Genomic DNA, 25,303 nt, shown 5'->3' with positions numbered 1-25,303 from the left:
AACAGTGTTATTTTTGGTGGGAGCATAAGATGATAAAAAGAAACTGAATAACATTACACAGTTCCCTGCAGGTTTATTCATCTCGCCTTTCTGCAGGCATAGAGAAGACTCTTGTGACTTCTTTTCATCTTAAAGGGATGTCTTAACCCTAAATCTCACCCTCTATTATGTGTAATTTTTTCCCATTAGGCAGGCAGGTGAATCACATTTCGCATCACCAGCCTAATTTATATATCCTCCTCTCTGATCTCAACGAAAGATGTTTTGAAGACAGACCAACAGACAGCCACACTCTTTTCACTGCCCCTCCCATATCCCTGCACTCCTAACTTCTGCCTTGTTTTATTTGTCTCATGAGATTTATTATTATCTGACACACTGTATGTTCTTATTTGTTGTCAGTCTCACATCTTTGAGGTCTTCCCTGGTGGCTCAGACAGTAAAGAATCCTCCTGACGATGCAGGAGACCGGGGTTCGATCCCTGGGTAGGAAAGATCCTCTGGAGAAGGGAATGGCTCCCCTCTCCAGAAGTCTTGCCTGGAAAACCCCATAGACAGAGAAGCCTGGTTTGGCTACAGTCCACAGAGTTGCAAAGAGTCAGACACAGCTGAACAACTTAACACTTCTTCACCCCTCTGGAATGTTAAGTGCCATGAGGGTAGATGTTTTTGTCTGTTTTGTTCCCTGCTGTATCTCCACAGCATCTAAGAGTGCCTGGTGCATACCAGATGTTTGGTAATGTTTCACATGGAGATAGAAAGGTTGACTCTGTGTAGATATCTAATTAGCTGATTAAATAAATGTGTTATTTAATGGTGAAACCGAATAATTTGGTATCATTAATTATCAAAGTTATGTGCTTTTTCCCTAAATATGAAGGTTGATTTCAAGGTAAATTGCTGTGCAGGAAGTATATATTTGACTTCTGTTTCTGTAGAAGAAGTAAAATTAATTTTTAGTGTCGCATATGCAGGAAAGGAATTTGCCTTAAAAAGAAATGTTGGGTACTAAAATATCAAATAGACTTCTTTTTCTTGTAAAGAATGTTTCAATATGTAAAACCACGTTCTTTTAGAGGTGCTAAATTAATCATAAAACTGAGTAAAGGCAGAAAGAGTGGTCTATTTTAAGGATTCCATTTTAGTGATATCTAAGCTAATAGAATTACTTTTTAAAGAAATTGTAATAATTTATAAAATGTCTGCTAGCTGAAGTATGTCATTTGTAGCTTAATTCAAGTTCTTAAAATATTATCACGAGGCAGCCTAGGGAAAAGAACATAGTGGTAACATACAGGTTTTTCACTGTTAGCATGTTGTAATGTAAGAAAACGTGTTTAATATGTGAAAGCATTGTAGTGTGATTTTTATAGTATAGAACAGACTCTTAGCCTCAGATGACCTGTGTTTGATGTCTGGCTCTACCGTTTACTATTTATATGACTGGGCAGGAAACTCTCACTGTGCCTCAGTTTGCTCATAGGATTGTTATGGTTTAAATGTGTTTAAAAACATGCTGTCAGGTTTTGGAGTTTTTCTCCAGTACTCTTCAGATGTTGCTCTGCTATCTTATTACTTATGTTGTTTCTGACAAATCTGTTCTTTGCTTCTGTCTTTTTTCTTGGGCTGTTTTTATGATTTTTTCTTTTTTTTATAATTTTATTTGTAATTGAAGGATAATTGCTTTACAGTATTGTTGGTTTTGGCCAAACATCAGCACGAATCAGCCATAGGTATACGTATGTCCCCTCCCTCTTGCACCTCCCTCCCCATCCTACCTCCCTAGGTGGTTATAGAACCCCAGGTTGAGTTCCCTGAGTCATACAGCAAAATGGCTGTGCGTGTCACATAGGGTGATGTGTGTTTCCAGGTTACTCTCCATACAGCTCACCCTCTGCTTCCTTCCCACGTCTGTGTGAGTGTGTTCTCAGTGTCTGTGTCTCCTTTGCTGCCCTGCAAACGGGTTCATCAGTACTGTCTTTTTAGATTCCATATATATGCATTAGTATATGATACTTGACTTTCTTCACTCTGTATAATAGGCTCTAGGTTCATCCACCTCATTAGAACTGACTGGAATGTGTCCCTTTTTATAGCTGATGATTTTTTCTACATCATTGGCTTTGAGTCTTTTCATCATGATGTGCCTTGGTGTCCTTTTCTTCATGTTTCTTGCCCATGGGCCAGTGAGAGCTTCCTGGATCAGCCCTGGGATTTCTTTGGAAGGATTGATGCTAAAGCTGAAATTCCAGTACTTTGGCCACCTCATGAGAAGAGTTGACTCATTGGAGAAGACTCTGATGCTGGGAGGGATTGGGGGCAGGAGGAGAAGGGGACGACAGAGGATGAGATGGCTGGATGGCATCACTGACTCGATGGACATGAGTCTGAGTGAACTCTGGGAGTTGGTGATGGACAGGGAGGCCTGGTGTGCTGCGATTCATGGGGTCGCAAAGAGTCGAACATGACTGAGCAACTGAACTGAAAACAGTATTTCTACTTGATAGGCAATGTAGACTTCATGGGATTGAGAATCAAATAGATTGGTTTTCAGATATCATATATGGCACTTACTAGCTTTGTGACCCTGGGCTTGCCTTTGAACCTTTTTTAGCTTCAGCTTTCTCATCTGCAGCATGGGAATGTTAGTTTTCTTTTGTGGTTATTATAAGGATAGAAATTTATGTAAAGAGATTGGTCTGTTGCCCGTAGTCAGTAAATGGCTGCTCTTACAATTCTTTCCCTTCCCCATCTTCTTGCAAAGGGAAATATAAAGTAATCTGGTCATCCTAACAACAGGACTTGTTTTTAATCAGAGGTAGTAAATGTTTGAAATTCTTTCTAGCAGATTTTAAATAGGACTTCCTGTTGTGATGACTACATACGTATACATGTAACTTACTTGATACAGCTATGACCACAGTTAATCATAACATGGACAACACTCAGTTAGCAAAAGCTGATTCACAGCCAAAGTGATCTCCTAGTCCACTGCAAGTAAGTACAGAGAATGCTGGAAGCAGACCCACTGACTACAGCAAGAAGTAACAGTTATTACTGTGGCAGAAGAGCTACAAGAAGCGGAAGCACAATAGGGAGGGGTCCATAGCTGTTGAGGCCGTTCCTCTACAGTCAACAGTGTTCCAAGTCATCAAGAATTCTATAAGTTTATTTTTAAGAAATGTTGACAATTAAAGGAGTTACATTGGTTGAATAGAAAAAGTCTTAGTTGCTCAGTCGTGTCTGACTCTTAAGTGACCAGTGGACTGCAGCTCACCAGGCTCCTCTGTTCATGGAGTTCTCCAGTTAGGAATTCTGGAGTGGGTTGCCATTACGTACTCCAGGGGATCTTCCCACAGGGATCGAACCTGGGTCTCCTGCACTGCAGGCAGATTCTTTACATGTGAACCACCAAGGAAAACCCCGGGTTGAGTAGAAAATTTACTAAATCAAGTATCTAATCACTTGGTGAGTCTGAGTGGGTTTCTACTGTACCTGTTCTTATTGTTTGTTGTTTAGTCGCTCAGTTGTGTCTAACTCTTTGCGACCCCATGAACTGCAGCACGCCAGGCTTCCTTGTCCTTCACTATCTCCCAGAGTTTGCCCAGGCTCATGTCTATTGACTCAGTGATGGCATCCAACCGTCTCATCCTCTGTCATCCCCTTCTCTTCCTGTCCCCAATCTTTCCTAGCATCAGGGTCTTTTCCCTGATGAGTCACCTCTTCGCATCAGATAACCAAAGTATTGGAGCTTCAGTATCAGTCTTTCAGTGAATATTCAGGCTTGGTTTCCTTTAGGATTGACTGGTTTGATATCCTTGCTGTCCAGGGACTCTCAAAGAGTCTTCTCCAGCACCATAGTTTGAAAAAAATTCAGTTCTTCTGTGCTCAGTCGTCTTTATGGTCCAACTCTCTCATATGTACATGATGACTGGAAGATAACATAGCTTTGACTGTATGGACCTTTCTCAGCAAAATGTTGTCTCTGCTTTTTAATATGCTCTCTAGGTTTGTCATAGCTTTTCTTCCAAGGAATAAGCATCTTTTAATTTCACAGCTGCAGTCATGTTGAAGCCTAAGAAAATAAAATCTGCCCATTTCCTCTTTTTCCCCCAAGAACTGATCTGATTCACCATGAAATGATGGGACTGGATGCCATGATCTTTGTTTTTTGAATGTTGAGTTTTAAGCCAGCTTTTTCATTCTTCTCTTACACTTTCATCAAGAGGCTCTTTAGTTTCTCTTTGCTTTCTGCCGTAAGGGTGGTTTTGCATATCTGAGGTTATTGATACCTTTCCAGGCAGTCTTAATTCCAGCTTGTGATTCATCCACCTGACATTTCACATGATATACTCTGCATAAAAGGTAAATGAACAGGGTGACAATAGACAGCTTTGATCTACGTCTTTCCTAATTTTGAATCAATCCATTATTCCCTGTCCGATTCTAACTGTTGCTTCTTGACCTGCATACAGATTTCTTAGGAGGCAGGTAAAGTGGTCTGGTATTCCCATCTCTTTAAGAATTTTCCACAGTTTGTGATCCACACATCAAAGGCTTTAGTGTAGTCAGTGAAGCAGAAGTAGATGTTTTTCTGGAATTCCCTTGCTTTCTCTGTGATCCAGTGGATGTTGGCAATTTGATCTCTGGCACCTCTGCCTTTTCTAAATCAAGCTTGTACATCTGGAAGGTCTCAGTTCATGTACTGTTGAAGTCTAGCTTGAAGGATTTTGAGGATGACCTTGCTGCCATGTGAAATGAGTGCAATTGTGTGGTAGTGTGAACATTCTTCAGCATTGCCTTTTTGGGACTGGAATGAAAGCTGGCCTTTTTCAGTCCTGTGGCCACGGCTGTGCTCAGTCTCGCAGTCATGTGCAACTCTTTGCATCCCCATGGTGGACTGTAGCCCACCAGGCTCGTCTCTCCATGGGATCTTCCAGGCAGGAAGACTGGAGTGGGCTGCCATTTCCTTGTCCAGGGCCACCTCTGAGTTTTCCAAATTTGCTGGCATATTGAGTGCAGCACTTAAACAGCATCATCTTTTAGGATTTGACATAGCTCAATTGGAATTCTGTCACTGCCACTAACTTGTTTGTAGTAATGTTTCCTAAGGGCTTCTTGACTTCACATTCCAGGATATCTGATTCTAGGTAAGTGATCACATCATCATGGTTATCTGGGTCATTAAGACCTTTATTGTATAGTTCTTCTGTGTATTCTTGCCACCTGGTGTTTAATATCTCCTGCTTCTGTAAGATCCATGCTGTTTCTGTCCTTCATTGTGCCCATCTTTTCGTGAAACGTTCCTTGGTATCTCCAATTCTCTTGAGGTCTCTAGTCTTTCCCATTCTGTTGTTTTCCTCTATTTCTTTGCATTGATCACTGAGGAAGGCTTTCTTATCTCTCCCTGTTATTCTCTGAAACTCTGCATTCATTTAAATATGTCTTTCCCTTTCTCCTTTGCCTTTCTCTTCTCAGCTATTTGTAAGATCAGATCAGTTGCTCAGTCGTGTCCGACTCTTCACGACCCCATGAATCGCAGCACGCCAGGCCTCCCTGTCCATCACCAACCGGAGTTCACTCAGACTCATATCCATCGAGTCAGTGATGCCATCCAGCCATCTCACCCTCTGTCGTCCCCTTCTCTTCTTGCCCCCAATCCCTCCCAGCATCAGTCTTTTCCAATGAGTCAACTCTTCGCATGAGGTGGCCAAAGTACTGGAGTTTCAGCTTTAATATCATTCCTTCCAAAGAAGTCCCAGGGCTGATCTCCTTCAGAATGGACTGGTTGGATCTCCTTGCAGTCCAAGGGACTCTCAAGAGTCTTCTCCAACACCACAGTTCAAAAGCTTCAATTCTTCGGTGCTCAGCCTTCGTCACAGTCTAACTCTCACATCCATACATGACCACTGGAAAATCCATAGCCTTGACTAGATGAACCTTTGTTAGCAAAGTAATGTCTCTGCTTTTGAATATGCTATCTAGGTTGGTCATAACTTTCCTTCCAAGGAGTAAGCATCTTTTAATTTCACGGCTGCAGTCACCATCTGTAGTGATTTTGGAGCCCAGGAAACTAAAGTCTGACATTGTTTCCACTGTTTCCCCATCTATTTGCCATGAAGTGATGGGACCAGATGCCATGATCTTCGTCTTCTGAATGTTGAGCTTTAAGCCAACTTTTTCACTTTCCACTTTCACTTTCATCAAGAGGCTTTGGAGTTCCTCTTCACTTTCTGCCATAAGGGTGGTGTCATCTGCATATCTGAGGTGACTGATATTTCTCCTGGCAATCTTGATTCCAGCTTGTGTTTCTTCCAGTCCAACGTTTCTCATGATGTACTCTGCATAGAAGTTAAATAAGCAGGGTGACAATATACAGCCTTGACGTACTCCTTTTCCTATTTGGAACCAGTCTGTTGTTCCATGTCCAGCTCTAACTGTTGCTTCCTGACCTGCATACAGATTTCTCAAGAGGCAGATCAGGTGGTCTGGTATTCCCATCTCTTTCAGAATTTTCCACAGTTTATTGTGATCCACACAGTCAAAGGCTTTGGCATAGTCAATAAAGTAGAAATAGATGTTTTTCTGGAACTCTCTTGCTTTATCCATGATCCAGCAGATGTTGGCAATTGGATCTCTGGTTCCTCTGCCTTTTCTAAAACCAGCTTGAACATCTGGAAGTTCATGGTTCACATATTGCTGAAGCCTGGCTTGGAGAATTTTGAGCATTACTTTACTAGCATGTGAGATGAGTGCAATTGTGTGGTAGTTTGAGCATTCTTTGGCATTGCCTTTCTTTGGGATTGGAATGAAAACTGACCTTTTCCAGTCCTGTGGCCACTGCTGAGTTTTCCAAATTTGCTGGCATATTGAGTGCAGCACTTTCACAGCATCATCTTTCAGGATTTGGAATAGCTCAACTGGAATTCCATCACCTCCACTAGCTTTGTTCGTAGTGATGCTTTCTAAGGCCCACTTGACTTCACATTCCAGGATGTCTGGCTCTAGGTCAGTGATCACACCATCGTGATTATCTGGGTCGTGAAGATCTTTTTTATACAGTTCTGTGTATTCTTGCCATCTCTTCTTAATATCTTCTGCTTCTGTTAGGTCCATACCATTTCTGTCCTTTATCGAGCCAGTCTTTGCATGAAATGTTCCCTTGGTATCTCTGATTTTCTTGAAGAGATCCCTAGTCTTTCCCATTCTGTTGTTTTCCTCTATTTCTTTGCATTGATCGCTGAAGAAGGCTTTCTTATCTCTTCTTGCTATTCTTTGGAACTCTGCATTCAGATGTTTATATCTTTCCTTTTTTCCTTTGCTTTTCGCTTCTCTTCTTTTCACAGCTATTTGTAAGGCCTCCCCAGACAGCCATTTTGCTTTTTTGCATTTCTTTTCCATGGGGATGGTCTTGATCCCTATCTCCTGTACAATGTCACGAACCTCATTCCATAGTTCATCAGGCACTCTATCAGATCTAGACCCTTAAATCTATTTCTCACTTCCACTGTATAATCATAAGGGATTTGATTTAGGTCATACCTGAATGGTCTAGTGGTTTTCCCTACTTTCTTCAATTTAAGTCTGAATTTGGCAATAAGGAGTTCATGGTCTGAGCCACAGTCAGCTCCTGGTCTTGTTTTTGCTGACTGTATAGAGCTTCTCTATCTTTCTCTGCAAAGAATATAATCAATCTGATTTCGGTGTTGACCATCTGGTGATGTCCATGTATAGAGTCTTCTCTTGTGTTGTTGGAAGAGGGTGTTTGTTATGGCCAGTGCATTTTCTTGGCAAAACTCTATTAGTCTTTGCCCTGCTTCATTCTGTATTCCAAGGCCAAATTTGCCTGTTACTCCAGGTGTTTCTTGACTTCCTACTTTTGCATTCCAGTCCCCTATAACGAAAAGGACATCTTTTTGGGGTGTTAGTTCTAAAAGGTCTTGTAGGTCTTCATAGAACCGTTCAACTTCAGCTTCTTCAGCATTACTGGTTGGGGCATAGACTTGGATTACTGTGATATTGAATGGTTTGCCTTGGAAATGAACAGAGATCATTCTGTCGTTTTTGAGATTGCATCCAAGTACTGCATTTCGGACTCTTTTGTTGACCATGACGGTCACTCCATTTCTTCTGAGGGATTCCTGCCCACAGTAGTAGATATAAGGGTCATCTGAGTTAAATTCACCCATTCCAGTCCATTTCAGTTCGCTGATTCCTAGAATGTCAACATTTCACTCCTGCCATTTCTTGTTTGACCACTTCCAATTTGCCTTGATTCATGGACCTGACATTCCAGGTTCCTATGCAATATTGCTCTTTACAGCATCAGACCTTGCTTCTATCACCAGTCACATCCTCAGCTGGGTATTCTTTTTGCTTTGGCTCCATCCCTTCATTCTTTTTGGAGTCATTTCTCCACTGATCTCCAGTAGCATATTGGGCACCTACTGACCTGGGGAGTTTCTCTTTCAGTATCCTATCATTTTGCCTTTTCATAGTGTTCATGGGGTTCTCAAGGCAAGAATACTGAAGTGATTTGCCATTCCCTTCTCCAGCAGACCACGTTCTGTCAGATCTCTCCACCATGACCCACCCATCTTGGGTTGCCCCATGGGCATGGCTTAGTTTCATTGAGTTAGACAAGGCTGTGGTCCTAGTGTGATTAGATTGACTAGTTTTCTGTGAGTATGGTTTCAGTGTGTTTGCTCTCTGATGCCCTCTTGCAACACCTACCGTCTTGCTTGGGTTTCTCTTACCTTGGGCGTGGGGTATCTTCACAGTTGCTCCAGCAAAGCACAGCCAAAAGCTATCTCATATAACCACTTTTGACTTCTTGCATTTCTTTTTTGGGGGGATGGTTTTTGTTATAACCTCCTTACATTTTTATGAACCTCCAACCCACAAACTAGAGAACAATAATACCAAAGAAGTTCTTAGACTGTTGCGAATGTTCTAGGCCCCACATCAGGCTTCCCAACCTGGGCATCTGGCAAAGGGAATGGGAATCCCCAGGGAATCTGACTTTGCAGGTCTATGGGATTTGATTATAGAACTTCCACAGGACTAGGAAAAACAGACTCTTGGAGGGTGCATTCAAAATCTTGTGCACACTGGGTCCCAGGGAAAGGAGCAGTTAACCCCGTGAGAGACTGAGCCGGACCTGCCTGTGTTTGAGGGTCTCCTGTGGAGGCACGGGTCAGCAGGAGCACTGGCAGAAGCCGTCCTGGGAGGTCCATATTGGTATAAGTCCTTTTGGAAGTCACCTTTAGCCCTACCATAGAGCCTGTAAGCTCTAGAACTGGACTGCCTCTAAAGGCAGGGTGCACAGCCCCACCCATCAGCAGAAAATTAAATACTTAGCGAGCATGGCCCTGCCTGCCAGAGCAAGACCCAGTTTTCCTCACAGCCAGTCCCTCAGGAAGCTTGTACAAGCCTTTTATCCTCATCCATCAGAAGGCAGACAGAAGAAGCAAGAAGTACAATCCCACAACCTCCAGAATGAAAACCACAGTCACAGCAAGCTAACCAAAATGGTCACATGGATCATAGCCTTGTGTAACCCAATGAAGCTATAAGCCATGCCATACAGGGCCTCCCAAAACGGACGGGTCATGGTGGAGAAATCTTAAAAAACGTGGTCCACTGGAAAAGGGAGTGGCAAATCACTTCAGTATCCTTGCCTCAAGAACCCCATGAACAGTATGAAAAGGCAGTCTGTGGCAGGTTAGAAAGAAGGCAGTATTACCGGGCTGTGTGATGACTGCTTAGCCCACTGTGCAGTGTTGGCTGTCATGAGCCCCTCACCATGAAAAAGTGAAAGTGAAGTCGCTCAGTTGTGTCGGACTCTCTGCAATCCCATGGACTGTAGCCCACCACACTCCTCCATCTATGGGATTTTCCAGGCAAGAGTACTGCCTGGAAGGATCGACCCGACCCAGGGATTGAACCTGAGTCTCCTGCATTGTAGGCAGACGCTTTACTGTCTGAGCCACCAGGGAAGTCACCGTGAGAAGGTGGCGTAAAACATATCAAATGGCTGTTAGTTTTTTGCACTGAAGGGATTTATAAATGGGCATAGGTTCTAGAAATTGCACAGATTCTTTCCTCATCAAATTAGATCACCAGCAAACTAGCTAGTTAAGACTATAGCTTCCCCTCCACCCCCACCCACCCCCCACCCCGTGACACACACATGCAGGACAGCATTCACTAAGTACTTGACTTGTAAGAGGAGAGAGATTTTTTAGGTGACTGTGAAGAACACTTCTGCATTTGTTTTCTTAGTTTTATCAAAGGCATTCTCTGTTTCTTCCTTGTACCCTTTATAGAACTTAATACCAGAAAAGCACATGTACTCTCTTGGAAACTGGCTGTAATTACTTCCAACACTGAGTAAAAATGATATAGTTCAGTATGTTGGCTTCAGGATCTGACATCTCTAGGATTGGTACAATGTAAAGCTCTCACAATCTACATACTTTGTATGCTTCCTTTATCACAGTTTGGTTTTCTTCTTTTACAGCCTTATTTAATGAATGCTTTTTACTCAAAGCTTGCTTATGTCTCGTTTTTGGGAAAATACAGGATTGAAAATGGTAGAACAATTTGAGTGTCTGTAAAATTACTCATTTGGCTATCATTAGTGCCTGCATGGATCATCGGTGGTGCCTTTGAGGTCAATATGAGGCAACACTCCCAGAGTTCTGAGGTGTAACAGGCTCCAGTGTTGTTCCTGAGGGCTGTAATAGTGATCTGTCCCGCCCTTTCGTCATTCCCCTAGTATCATCATGATAATGCGGACATTTTCTTCTCTTCGTGGGTTACGGGGTCTTTCTGTGTCGTTGCTGATTATTGTTAGGTGTTGAAATGGCTTCTGTCCATAATTATACTGTCATTTCTGTTTGTACAACTTTTTTTTTTGGCCTCCATAATTGCTCAGGGCCTTCACATAAACCTGTGAACAGCAGCATTCATTTCTTCTGCAGTGGGGAGTGGGAAGGGGAAAGCTCGAGCTGCAGAGCTGTCCTGGAAAAAGTAGACCTCTTAAAGAAAGAACAGGAGGACCTGGTGTGTCATTGACTGACACATAAGCCAGAAGGGGAATCCAAAAAACTAGCACTTTAAACTTGGGAAAGGAAGGTAAATGTGTATTTTTACCAGTTTCCTGGTGTGTAGCTGCGTGTGTCAAGGTGGAAAATAATATTTCAAACATGGTTGAAGTTATCAGAGCATGTAATTAATGCCGCAGAGCCAAATTTACCTTGTTTTATTTTAGCCTTAATTACTCGTTACTTTCTATATATTGACATTGTGAAACATAAGCTTTTAATTCTGCCTCTTTGTTTTTGGTATGCTTATTTGTTTTGTTTTAATTATGTGAAGCATAATTACAGAAGAAAATTTAATGTTCTTCATTGATGGTAAATGCTGCCATTAAATACAATTTTTATACGCTCCTATAGAGCGAGATCCCCCTTTTTTTGTAATATGTCTAAGTTATTATATTTTCTAAGTTTGTCTGGAACTCATCAGGTAAGTTTTAGCAAATCATGGCCACTTAAAATAATCCATAAGTACATTAATATCAGAGGTACACAATTATTTTTGCTAAACTACCGTGGCTAAACAGATCAAACTAGATGATTCCCATAACTTAAAATGCTTAGCCTTTAATCAGCATATGCATTTCAGCTACGCATTTCTCCAACATCACATGTATAATTGACTTATCAGTGAAGTAAATCTTTGCAAGTTTCTGAACCTTTCAAATTTTAGGGGCCCCGAATATTGTAGGCTAGGAGAGGAGTTTTCCAGCATCATAGAAAACTGAATGCCATTTGATCATACATTTATTCATTCACTTGTCAAATACATATAAAGCACCTACTGTGTATGGTTGCAGCCGCAGGGGATATTGAAGTAGATAAGAAACAGGTGCCCTTAAGGGGCCTCTGTTGTTACAGGGGAAAGAAACCTGTATATCCATGATTATAATACACAACGCTATAAAGAAGCATGTGCAAGGCACATTGTTGACCCAGAGGTGTGAGTGATCTACAGCTAGGTGCCTTGGTCCATGTCTCCTCCATGGCTTTTGTGATGGTGCTTTCATCCTTCCTCAGTTGCCTGAATTAGTCAGAGGAGAGATAGGATGAGATGATGATCCGGGGGATGCTAAGGGCAAAAGTTCGTTGAATTGGAGCCAAGGTTCTCTGAGTTCCCTGAACTGAGATTTAATATGGGAAGAGGGTCACCTCTTCTTTTCTTCCTTTTGTAACCTACTTTATTTTTTTAACTTTTTATTTTATATTGGAGAATAGCCAATAACAATAATAGTTTCAGGTGGATAGCAAAGGGACTCAGCCATACATATACTTATACACGTATCCATTTTCCCCGACTCCCTCCCATCCAGGCTGCCAGTAACATTGAGCAAAGTTCCCTGTGCTCTACAGTAGGGGGACCTTGTGGTTGTCCACTTTAAATATTGCAGTGTGTACATGTCGGTACCAAACCCCCTATGTCTTCCCCACACTGTTCTTTAGATGTGCTTGTTTTCATTGATTTTACTCTCTTGCATGTTAACTTTATAAGCTCATGGGTTGCATCTGGCTGTTGGTTTTTTATTAAGGACTTTAAGAATCAAGTTTGGTTTTGAGTCTAGGGCACTTAACACATGCACATTTATAGATGGCTTACCTGTAAGCCTCCTTTTAGTTAGGTGCCAACACGTCAGTACTATGAGAGCATTTCTTAAGGTGTGATGTTAAGGTGGATGAGAAGGAGGGAAAAAAAGATAAAGGAAAGAAGTACTTCTCTTTTTCACTCAGAAAAACTGAAGAAAGGAAGGACAACAAAGAGTGGAAGGTAGAAATTGGCCAGGAAGTAGCTTTTGTTAAAACATGCAGGATAATTCATTAGGTTGAAAGTGCCTATGGATCAGAATTACTTCAGGAGCACTCTGGTCAAGAGAGTGTCTCAGAGTGCCACGTATAGCTTGGCAGTGACATATAACTTTTCTGCCTGGTTGACTCTACTCACAGATTTAGTTAAAGATCTTGGTAATACGTAGAATCAATCCTTTGTATGTACTTAAGATATAAAGATTTAGTTAAATTAAGTTCATCTTTCATTTGATTTCTCCTAATTCTCAGTATTTCGTTATGTCTTTAGTTTCTGTTTGTTATTTTTTTTATTGACATATAGTTGCCTTCTACTGTTTTGATTTCTGCTGTTCCATTATGGTTTTTTGTAGAACATTGAATATAGGTCTCTGTGCTTTATGGTTGTTTGGTCACCAAGTCGCATCTGACTCTTTTGTGACCCCATGAACTATAGCCTGGTAGACTTCTCTGTCCATGGGATTTCCCAGGTAAGAATACTGGAGTGGGTTGCCATTTTCTTCTCCAGTGCTATATAGTAGGATCTTGTTTATTCATCCTATATATACAAGCTTATATCTGCTAACCCCAGCCTCCTACTTGGTCCTTCCCGAACCTCCTCCTCCCTGGCAGCCAGCAGTCTGTTCTCTGACTCATCCATGATTCTGTTTCTGTTTCATAGATAAATGCATTTGTGTTGTTTTTTAGATTCCATGTATATTTGTGATATGATATTTGCCTTTCTGTTTCTGACTTATTTTGCTTCGTATTGATAATCTCTAGTCGCATCCATGTTACTGCAAATGGCATTGTTTCTTTCTTTTTTAATAGCTGAGTAATATTCCATTGTAGAGAAGGAAATGGCAGCCTACTCTGGTATTCTTGCCTGGAGAACCCAATGGACAGAGGAGCCTGCAGACTGCAGTCAGTGGGATCACAAAGAGTCAGACTTAGTGACTGAACAACGATATTCCATTGTACATATGTATCACATCTTTATCTATTCATTTGTCGATGGACATCAGGTTGTTTCACATCTTGGTAATGTGAATACTGCCACTAAAAACATTAGGGGACATGCTCAGTTCAGTTGCTCAGTCATGTCTGATTCTTTGTGACCCCATGAACTGCAGCACGCCAGGCCTCCCTGTCCATCACCAACTCCCAGAGTCCACCCAAACCCATGTCCATCAAGTCAGCGATGCCATCCAACCATCTCATCCTCTGTTGTCCCCTTCTCCTCCTGCCCCCTCAATCTTTCCCAGCATCAGGGTCTTTTCAAATGAGTCAGCTCTTTGCATCAGGTGGCCAAAATATTGGAGTTTCAGCTTCAACATCAGTCCTTCCAATGAACACCCAGGACTGATCTCCTTTAGGATGGACTGGTTGGATCTCCTTGCAGTCCAAGGGACTCTCAAGAATCTTCTCCAACACCACAGTTCAAAAGCATCAATTCTTCGGCACTCGGCTTTCTTTATAGTCCAACTCTCACATCCATATGTGACCACTGGAAAAACCATAGCCTTGACTAGACGGACCTTTGTTGACAAAGTAACGTTTCTGCTTTTTAATATGCTGTCTAGGTTGGTCATAACTTCCAAGAAGTAAGCGTCTTTTAATTTCATGGCTGCAATCACCACCTGCAGTGATTTTGGAGCCCAGAAAAATAAAGTCAGCCACTGTTTCCCATCTATTTGCCATGAAGTGATGGGACTGGATGCCATGATCTTAGTTTTCTGAATGTTGAGCTTTAAGCCAACTTTTTCACTGTCCTCTTTCACTTTCATCAAGAGGCTCTTTAGTTCTTCACTTTCTGCCATAAGGGTGGTATAGTCTGCATATCTGAGGTTATTGATATTTCTCCTGGCAATCTTGATTCCAGCTTGTGCTTCCTCCAGGCCAGTGTTTCTCATGATGTACTCTGCATATAAGTTAAATAAGCAGGGTGACAATATACAGCCTTGACGTACTCCTTTTCCTATTTGGAACCAGTCTGTTGTTCCATGTCCAGTTCTAACTGTTGCTTCCTGACCTGCATACAGGTATCTTTTTGAATTATAGTTTTATCTGGGTATGTGTCCAGGAGTGGGTTTGCTGGATCATTTGGTAATTCTGTTTTTAATTTTCTAAGGTACCTCCGTACTGTTTTCCACAGTGACTGCACCAACTTACATTCCCACCTACTGTGTAGAAGGGTTTCCTTTTCTCCACACCCTCTCCAGCGATTGTTATTTATGGACTTTTTAATGATGGCTATTCTGAGCAGTGTGAAGTGGTACCCATTGTAGTTTTGTGTTTCTCTAATGATTAGCAATATTGAGCATCTTTTCTTGTGCCTTTTGGCCATCTGTTTGTCTTTGTCGAAATGCCTATTTAGTTCCTTTGCCCATTTTTGATAGGATTTTTTGTTGTTGTATGAGCTGTTTGTATATTTTGGAAATTAAGCTCTGTCAGTTGCATTGTTTGCATATATTTTCTCCCATTCTATAGGTTGTATTTTTGTTTATGATTTCCTTTGCTGTGCAAAAGGTTGTAAGTTTAATTAGATCCCATTTGTTTATTTTTGTTTTTATTTCTATTGCCTTGGGAGACTAGTCTCCAGTTTAAAAATGCAGGAGTTCGGTGTTTGCCAAATCTATACCGAAATACAAGCCATCTTGAGGGTCAAAATTATGTCAATATTTGTGATGTTAATAGGCTGTTGTTATACTATTATCTGCCGCCATTCCTAGTCATTCTTGTGTTGAAGTCGAACACCACAGATGTCTGTTGCAGTGGACGCAGCATGCTATTAGTTCGTTAACGATCATTCTTAGTCTCTGACTTTTCATATTAATTTAATGATGCACAGATTTGCCAGGGAAAAAATGAATTCCACTGTTCTCTAAAGCGTATGAGCTCATTTTATTGCCCTTTTTGTAAACTAGATGCTTTCTGATGCAGCACCTGGAAAACTGAGAATTGTTCATGGAGATGTCTTGACGTTTAAGGTAGAAAGGGCTTTTCCAGAAAGTCTCAAAAGACAGTGGGAGGATGGTAAGTGTCTTTGGGTTGGTTTTCTTATTTTCTTTTGTAATTATTTAATTACAAATATTTGTATTATTTGTCATACATTGTAAATATTTATTATATAATGATATTACATTAGATAATTAAATAGGTAAGGTGCATTGCAATTTTTTCTGCTTTTCCACTTTCTTCCAAAATAAAAATCAAATTGCTTTCTCTTCATCCAAATTTATCTGATACCAATATTTTTCAAATATTTTGGGGTCTGTTCATATAAACTTGCCATTTTCATGATACCATATAAAGATGGAATGAGCTAGAAAGTGTTTTCCCAATGGTGAAAAAAGTGTTTTGGTGAACAAAGCCATACCCCCCCTTTCTTTTGACTTTATTTCCTCTGTCTTTTACATTCAGTAACCTTCCAAGGCACTCTTCATTCATGGACAGTTTATTGGGTACCTGCTATGTGCCAGCTCCTTGGAACACACAGAAGTGTTTCTTGCCCATAAACCCCCCTCAGAGCAGTTGGAGAAGCGATTTGGGGGTGCCTCCACAGCTGCCCTTGAGTCTCTCACTGCTCCACACCAGGCTCCTTCAGAGTGGCTGGCTCTGCCCGTCTCCCCCCTCCAACTAGCTCTTCTCAGTGACCATCTTCAGTTTTCTGCCCTGCCCAGCCAGCCACAGACAACAGGGATGACCCACCTAACTGCCTGCCGCAAACCTTCTCTATGTTTCCCAGTGTTAAACTGTTACTCTCACTAAAAGATTTCTCTGCTTCTGTTTTCCCTGATACCAGGCCCACCTATTCTTCCTTTCACCTTGTTTTGAGCTTTCTCTGACTTTGCTGGTGGTTATTTTTCCACCCACATCTTAAATCTTGTTTCTCCTGCCATGACTTCACTTATCACATAAATATTATACACAATTTTCATGTCCAGCCTTTATCCCCCTTTGTGGGCATCTGACAGATTCTCTGGTGTCCCACAAGAACTTTGACATCATGTCCAAGGCTAAATGATCTTTTCCCTCAAACCAGTTCTTTTTCACGTTTTCCTAAGCCAAAACCTGGGGACTTTAACTGAATACTAATTAGGTGGGGTTTTTTCCCTTTAATTCAAAGCTGATTGTGAGCAAACATCGCTTCTGAAGAATAAATGGACTGAAAAATACTCAGCCGTTATCTTTTTGTATGCTTTTGTTTGATGCTATTAATAGCCAGTTTGATTTTACTCTTAACTAAAATTGTATTCATAATACATTTATGAAATAATCATACCAAGTTTTTTCTTATGCCAACCAGATCCTCCAAATGTACATATTATTGGAAATCTGCCTTTTAGTGTATCAACTCCACTGATTATCAAATGGCTTGAAAATGTTTCTCAAAGAAATGGACCATTTGCATATGGTAGAACCCGGATGATGTTGACTTTTCAAAAGGAAGTGGCAGAGGTAAGTTTTAACTTTTTATGGTTGTTTTATCACAAGATCAAATTACCAGAACAAAATAAAAAGAATATTATCAGTTTGGAGTTGAGAAAGGTAAGGGGGTTTGGTGTCTCATTATTCAATATATAGACTTTGGCTCACATAAGCCTGCTAGGCATTCTCATGATTGGAGTGTTCCAAGTTTGTCTCTAAAAAGTAAACCCTCAGAGCAGTGAAAGCAGTTTTTGAAGCAAAGAGGTTTAAGGAGGGAATCTGCAGGCTATAAGCAGTTCTTTTTTATGACATATGAATATAGAAGAGTGTGTCATGTATATTAACAGCTTTGTGTGTGTATGGTTTAATCAAAAGAGCAGCCGAATCCCCACCACCCAAGTCAAACTGTTGTTGTTCAGTTGCATCTGACTCTTTGCAACCCCATGGACTGGAGCTCACCAGGCTTCCCTGTCCTTCACAATCTCCTGGAGTCTGCTCAGACTCGTGTCCATTGAATCGGTGATGCCATCCAACCATCTCGCCCTCCGTGGTCCTCTTCACTGTGGTATTGACCATCTAGTGATGTCCATGTATAGCGTCGTCTCTTATGTTGTTGAAAGACGGTATTTGCTGTGACCAGTGTGTTCTCTTGGCAAAATTGTTAACTTTTGCCCTGCTTCATTTTGTACTCCAAGGCCAAACTTGCCTGTTATTCCAGGTGTCTCTTGACTTCCTACTTTTGCATTCTAGCCCCCTGTGATAAAAATGACATCTTTTTTTGGTGTTAGTTCTAGAAGATCTTTTAGATCTTCATAGAACCCTTCAGCTTCTTTGGCATTAGTAGTTGGGGCATAGACTTGATTACTATAATATTGAATTGTTTGCCTTAGAAATGAAGGATTATTTCTGATTCTTCTGATGAAGGAAATGAAAGATCATTCTGTCATATTTGAGATCGCATTCAGGTACTGCATTTCAGATTCTTTCATTGACTGTGAGGGCTACTCCATTTCTTTTAAGGGGTTCTTGCCCACAGTGATAGATACAATGGTCATCTGAATTAAATTTACCCGTTCACATCCATTTTAGTTCACTGATTCCTAAAATGTTGATGTTCCCTCTTGCCATCTCCTGTTTGACCATATCCGGTTTACCTTGATTCATGGACCTAGCGTTCCAGGTTCCTATGGAGTACTCTCGTTTACAGCATCGGACATTACTTTCACCACCAGCCACATCCACAGCTGGGCGTCGTTTCCCCTTTGGCTCAGCCTCTTCATTCCTTCTGGAGTTATTTCTCTGCTCTTCTCTAGTAGCATATTGGACACCTACTGACCTAAGGGGTTCTTCTTTCAGTGCCATACCTTTTTGCCTTTTCATATTCTTCATGGGGTTCTCAAGGTGAGAATGCCAAGGTGGTTTGCTGTTTCCTTCTCCAGTGGACCACTTTTTGTCAGAACTCTCCACCATGACCTGTCCATCTGGGTGGCCCTACACAGAGTGGCTCAAAGTTTCAGTAAGTTGCACAAAGCTGTGGTCCATATGATCATTTTGATAAGTTTTCTGTGATTGTGGTTTTCATTCTGTCTGCCCTCTGATGGATGAGGGCAAGAGGCTCGTGGAAGCTTCCCAATGGGAGGTACTAGCTATGGTTTGGAAAACGGGTCTTGCTCTGGTGGGCATGGTCATGCTCAGTAAATCTTTAATCCAACTAAAGTCTTTAATCCCATTAAATCTTTAAATCCAATTAAAGTTAAGTTAATAATTAGATTACTAACATCTCTGACACCCTCTTGTATGCCTCTTTCTGATTGCATCTCCTGTTTTCCATCTATTACCAGGATAATCTATACCATGCATTTGCAATTTATTATTCCCTACATAGTTTATCAGATTCTTACCTGTATAATAATATATTTCAGTTTTATCCATTTTTCAACTTTATACAAATGGGTTCATACAGTGTATATTCTTTTTATCCTGATGTGCTCATATTGTCCATAGCTGTAGCTTACTTATACAGCTATTTACTATCCACTGACTGTTGGTCTGTCAGGCTTCTCTGTCTGTCTTCCTGTTTGGGGACCCCACATTAGTTTCAGTGTTTCGTTATTACAAATAGTCACAACCATTCTTATGATGATCTAGGCTAGTACACATAGATGAGATTACTCTAGGGTACAGACCTCAGGGTGGCAGTGCTGGGACATAAGGCTTGCCACTTCAAATTTACCACTCTTTTCTGCAGTGTCTAATCTGTTGATAATTGTATTTTCCATTTCAGATTCTGTACTTTTATCTCTAAAAGTTCCGTTTGAGTCTTATTCTATCTTCCCTTTTTCTCATGTTTATGCTGTTCTTGGCATCCTTATACATATGTATAATATTTGTAATAGCTATTTTAAGATCTTTGCCTACTAATTCCACTGCCTCTGTCATTTCTGTACTAGTTTACCAATTGATGTTTCCCACCCTCTTTGTTCTGGGTCCCATTTTTCTGCTTTTCAAGCCTGGTAATTTTTGTTACAATAGTGGCTATTGTGAGGCTTGTTGTTTTTTTTTTTCCCAGTGTTGTTAAGGGTCAGATTTTGTTGTATAGGGTTGAGTAGTGGGTTTTGTTCTGGCACGTAGATAAAGTACTTACAAATTGGTTTGAGGTTTGCCTTTCAAGCTTTGTTATGATGGGTCCAAAGCAGCCTTTGATCAGGGGCTAAGTCCTACTACTAAGCCATGGTGTTTCTGAGGAAGCCCCCCTGTGTCCTGTGTATTTCATGGGCTCTTTACTTTAGCTGTTGGGAATGCAGACTATTTCCAGCCCTGTATGAGCTCCATTTTGTCCGACAGCTTTCCAGTGGTACTTTGTCCAGCCTTCCTAGCCTTGAGGAGTTAACCTCATACACCCCTTGCAGATCCTTGCTCTGCCAAAGACTTGAAAGAGAGTGTGTCTCCACTCACTGCCTTCCTGTCTCTACCTCCTTTCCCTAAGACCTCTCCAGCTCTGTGTTCCACTTCTCCAGCAGCCTGCCCCACGGATTCTAGCTGCCTCGGCCTCCCAGAACATCAGCCTGTCTCCTGAACTCCAGGTCTTCTCTGGCCTCAGTTTCTTTGCTCTCCTTGTGCTGCAGCTGTAAGCTGGGCAGTCCTGAGACTTACCTCCTTTCTCTTCTGGCAGTGATCACAGTCCCTTACTGCATCGTGTCCAGTTTAGAAAACCTGTTGTTTTGTGTATTTTAGTCAGCTTCATGGTTGTTTCTGTAAAAAAAAATAAAGCAATACAACTTAATATCAGAATTGCTCTGAAAGTAGACACTGGATGACTACCTTAGTTCAACTCTTCCAGTGTCTTCCTCTCGAATAATTTATGAATGTATTATAATAAATTTTTTCTTGCATCCATCCCTCTGTCTCCACGTTCCCTTCCAGAGGTGCTGGTTTTCAACAGCAGTTTTGCCCCATCCCCCACTCCCGGGACACTTTGGGTTGTCCCAGCTGGGGGTGCTTCTGGCATCCAGTGGATAGAGTTCAGGGCAGCTGGTAAACGTCCTTCAGTGCACAGGACAGTCCCTGTAGCAAAGAACTACTCAGCACTAACTAGCCCAAAATGTCAAAGCCACCAAAGTTGAAAATTTCCGTTTTAGAGTATTGGGCCATAACATCCATCACAAAAATATAGAACCCTTTTGTGTTTATTAGAAACTCTTAAGATGACATCCTTTTTTTCCTGAGATCCTAGTCATCTTGTGACTCTTATTAGTGCTTTTCTGTTGCTTTGAATTGAGGCCACGCTAATAGTTCTCTTTGTTGCTTTTCTCAACTTTTGAATTTGTCCTTGGATTATTTCCTCAGCTGATACGATTATTATGGTATTTCTACTCTTCAGTAGCACAATAGAAATGCAAAAATACTCATTCTTTTGGGGGAAAGAGCAAAGGAACAGAGGCTGAAGCGGTGGAGTAACATTTCAATGACTCACTGTCACTTGTTATTAATAATAGTGTTGCTTCCAGTTTACCATATGCAGTTATTTTTCTTTAACAAAAAGTTGATTTTAGTTAAATGTTAGTTTGAATATTGAGAAGAGTTTATATTCAGGCTATAATTTATGGAATGCTTTAAAAGTATAGATAACACTGGTCCTCTGACTGATTTTCACAATTTTGCAAGTGAGAGTTTCAGTGGAAGACTATATAGCCGCATTCTCCTATTTTCCCTCTCTTTGTTCTTGACACTGTCATATTTGCATTTTGAATTTTAGCCACAGAAAGCACTTAGAAGATTTGCTTGGCTTGCTTTGTGAGTTACAGGGCAGAAACGAGCATGTTTGTCTTGTTCCTTTCTCTCTAAGACGACAGGGTGTAAATGTAAGAATTCAGCTCATACACATTAAGGGGCTTGTAGACACTTGAAAGTTGCAGCTTATAAAATAGAATCAGACCGTGTAGCAGTAAATGAGAGCTTAACAAATCTCATCTAACCTCACGTTACAGGTGGTGAAACTGAGACTCAACATAGTTTAACGTCTTCCGAAGGTCGTGGAGCTAGCTGCAGGGAAAACTGAACCTGAACAGAGGTCATGTTTTCTGCTGAAATTATGATGTTCCAGTTCTTTGTGTGACTGGATCTGCGGTCTTTTCTTTCTGGGTCCAGCATCAACCTCTTCATCTACCATCTCCAGGGGCCCATGGCTGGTTAAGGGAATGGCCTTTCCATAAATTATCTAGTTCTCATTGTCCCTGATATTTGGCTCTGTGGTTTCTCAAGCATAAGTCTAATTTTTCTACTTAAAATTATTTTACATGAATAGAAAAAAAACAAAACTGTTCTTGTGAATTCGTTGACCCCTTGTTTTTCTTACACTCAATCAGAATTTTTTAAAAGCTCAAGGGTTAGAGGTTTCCTTTTACTGAAAAATTACCTGGTTTGGTTCCTTGAACTTCTGCTCTTCAAATATATCTTGTAACGGTGTTTGAATTTTCATAGGTTTACCGGTAATATATCAAAGAAACATCAAATGTTTGAGTGGTTGGATCAAACATTGAACTCTTAGGCTAGCGTTTAATGAAGTCTTTTGCAGAGCTTTCTGGTCTGTGGATTGAATTCTTCCTTAATAAATGAGGGACAGGTATTTGTGCTGCTTTCTTCTACGTTATGAGATTGACATGTTTTCATCTCCAAAGCCTTTGTGTATTTGTTGCAAAGATGGGATTGTTGTTGTTTAGTCACTGAGTCCATGTCTGCGTCCATGGACCGTAGCCCACCAGGCTCCTCTGTCCATGGAATTTCCCAGGCAAGAATACTGGAGTGGCTTGTCATGCCCTCCTCCAGCGGATCTTCCCAGCCCAGAGACGGAACCCTCATCTCCCACACTGGCCACCAGGGAAGCCCAGAGATAGGAGGGTAACATTCATGGGTCAGGATACTCCTTTCTCCTGGCAGAAGTGGATACATACCATTCTTAAGTGAAATATACTTTAATGTGTCTTTATAGCGAATTAGGTTTCCCTCCATGCCTCTCTGTTTTGCTTTTGGTTAAAGTGATTTTTAAATTCTCTTCCTTTTATCAATGGGGACATACTTTTCAGATGTAAAGTAAAATACTGGAAGAAAATCCAGGATGAAAAAATTTAAGTTCAGGCATTTCTTTTGGTTTATTTTCTAATTTTATGATTACGTTCATGCTAGATTTTAGTTTTGCGCAACTGCTTTGAATTGTGCCAGTTTATACAATGCATTTTAGAAAATTTGAATCTTATGGCGTTGGTAAAATTAAGTTTCTTATTTTCCTTTATGAAGGGCTAGAAATATTTTTGACCATTTGATTCATGAGATTATTCTTTAACTTAAATATGTACTTCTATTGTTTTTTGTTATTTGCTAGAGAATATGTACAATTCTTGGTTTTACTAAGAAAGAATTGATTTTGTTGTATATGCTGTATCACTTGTCTGAAATTAACTTCCCAGTAATTTTAACTGTCCAAATAGAGACAAGAGCCAGGTAAATTAAAGTAAAAAAGGCTGAGATGAGGTCTGGTTTCTGAGTAACAAAATGTACTATAAAATCTACAGTTAGCTTTGCCTATAGGAAATTTTCTCAGCATCTCATATTAAAGCCTGTGTTTAAATCTTACTAAAGGAAAAGCTTTTACAAGTCAAATTACATGATTTTCATGCCCACGGTTGGTTAGAAGCAGCAAAGTAAAAGGGACTATTAGAGGTTAACACACACAGTGAAACAGGAAGGAGACCACCCAGCCCAGTAAATAGAACTTAAAGAATCACTCCAACTCTGACTGTTGAGTAGTAAGGCATGCCACAGGCACACTTGGCCCAGGATTATTCCAGTAATCATTGCTATCTGCAATGTTGACTCTGTGTCATTCTGAAGAGGTCCAGGGAGCTCTAGGAACAGGATGCATTTTAGAAAACTGTAACTGTAAGTCACTTCAGTCGTGTCCGACTCTGTGCGACCCCATAGACGGCAGCCCACTAGGCTCCCCCATCCCTGGGATTCTCCAGGCAAGAACACTGGAGTGGGTTGCCATTTCCTTCTGCAATGCGTGAAAGTGAAAAGTGAAAGTGAAGTCGCTCAGTCATGTCCGACTCTTAGCGACCTCATGGACTGCAGCCTACCAGGCTCCTCCGTCCATGGGATTTTCCAGGCAAGAGTACTGGAGTAGGGTGCCATTGCCATCTCCGCATTTTAGAAAAATAAGTGTAGAATTATTTTATGCATCACTCAGCTTTGTCCAACATACCATATTTTTCATATCTTTTTAAAGAAATAAAACATTATGAATATGTTTGGAACCCCTTTTTCCCTCCTGTGAATTGACCTGTCTAAAAATCGATACTCAGTATTGCCATGAATATGTTTTGCTTGCTCTGCAGATATAGATAGATACACACATGCACATGGAGAGTAAACGATAAATAATCTTCTGACGTTTTCCTGTGAGTGCAGTCACACTACCTGTCTTCTGTCAGTTATTTGCTCTATTTGGGGATTTATGTTGGAAACCCTTGTTATTCATTGTAAATATTATTTAGTCCATTGTCAGAATTACCACAGTTTAATTATTCATTCACCTATTGATGGATCTTTGTTTTTTGGATACTACATACAGTGTTGCAGTGAATATCCTTATAAATATCTCCTGCGAAGCAGGTCTCTAGAATATAGTCATAAAGGTAAACCTGACGGATTACAGCAGTTTACTCAACTTTGGCTTTACTGTATATTGCCAGATTATAGTCCAAAATGCTTGTACCAGTTCCCACTCACTAGCAGCATATGAGAATTCCTATTGCTCCATGTACTCCCCAGTACTAGGTTCTGTTAAGTCGTTTCTCTGTGTGTAAGTTTTATTTCATGAAATATGAAATTGTATCTAAAATGGTTTTAATATGCATATCCCTGATCTGTAATTTACTTGAGCTTAGTTTATGATTATAGTTCGTTTGGGTTGCTACAATGTTTCTCTTCGTATTTTCTATTAGTTTATCTTTTGATTATTGATCTGTAGGAGTTTCTTCTATATTCTGAGCACTAATCCTTTGTCCGGAGAAGGCAATGGCACCCCACTCCAGTTCTTTTGCCTAGAAAATCCCATGAACAGGGGAGCCTGGTAGGCTGCAGTCCATGGGGTCGCTAGAGTCGGACACGACTGAGCAACTTCACTTTCACTTTTCACTTTCATGCGTTGGAGAAGGAAATGGCAACCCACTCCAGTGTTCTTGCCTGGAGAATCCCAGGGACGAGAAGCCTGGTGGGCTGCAGTCTATGGGGTCTGACAGAGTCAGACACGACTGAAGCGACGCAGCAGCAAATCCTTTGTCACATAAGAGTTTCAAATACCTTCTCTCAGTCTGTGACCTATCTTTATAGTGTTTTCATTATACAAAAAGTTCTTAAGTAGAACAATATATATCAGTCTTTTGTGACTACTGCTTTTGCATTATTAAGAAAGTCTTCCTGCCATGGGAGTCATA

The 25,303-nt window shown here is 40.8% G+C and overlaps 1 protein-coding gene across 1 annotated transcript in view; it reads left to right on the top strand.

Annotated features, from left to right (window-relative positions):
- The window catches only part of TFB1M (transcription factor B1, mitochondrial), a 66,046-nt gene that overhangs the window by 5,355 nt on the left and 35,388 nt on the right, over positions 1 to 25,303 (top strand). Inside the window, exons 3-4 of the mRNA XM_005891552.3 lie at positions 15,809 to 15,917; positions 17,191 to 17,342. Coding sequence (XP_005891614.1) covers positions 15,809 to 15,917; positions 17,191 to 17,342 — 261 coding nt within the window. The remainder of the gene's footprint in view (positions 1 to 15,808; positions 15,918 to 17,190; positions 17,343 to 25,303) is intronic.

Source organism: Bos mutus, chromosome 9, assembly GCF_027580195.1.
Source record: "Bos mutus isolate GX-2022 chromosome 9, NWIPB_WYAK_1.1, whole genome shotgun sequence".
NCBI lineage: Eukaryota > Metazoa > Chordata > Mammalia > Artiodactyla > Bovidae > Bos > Bos mutus.
This window is presented reverse-complemented; position numbering and strand designations above follow the sequence as displayed.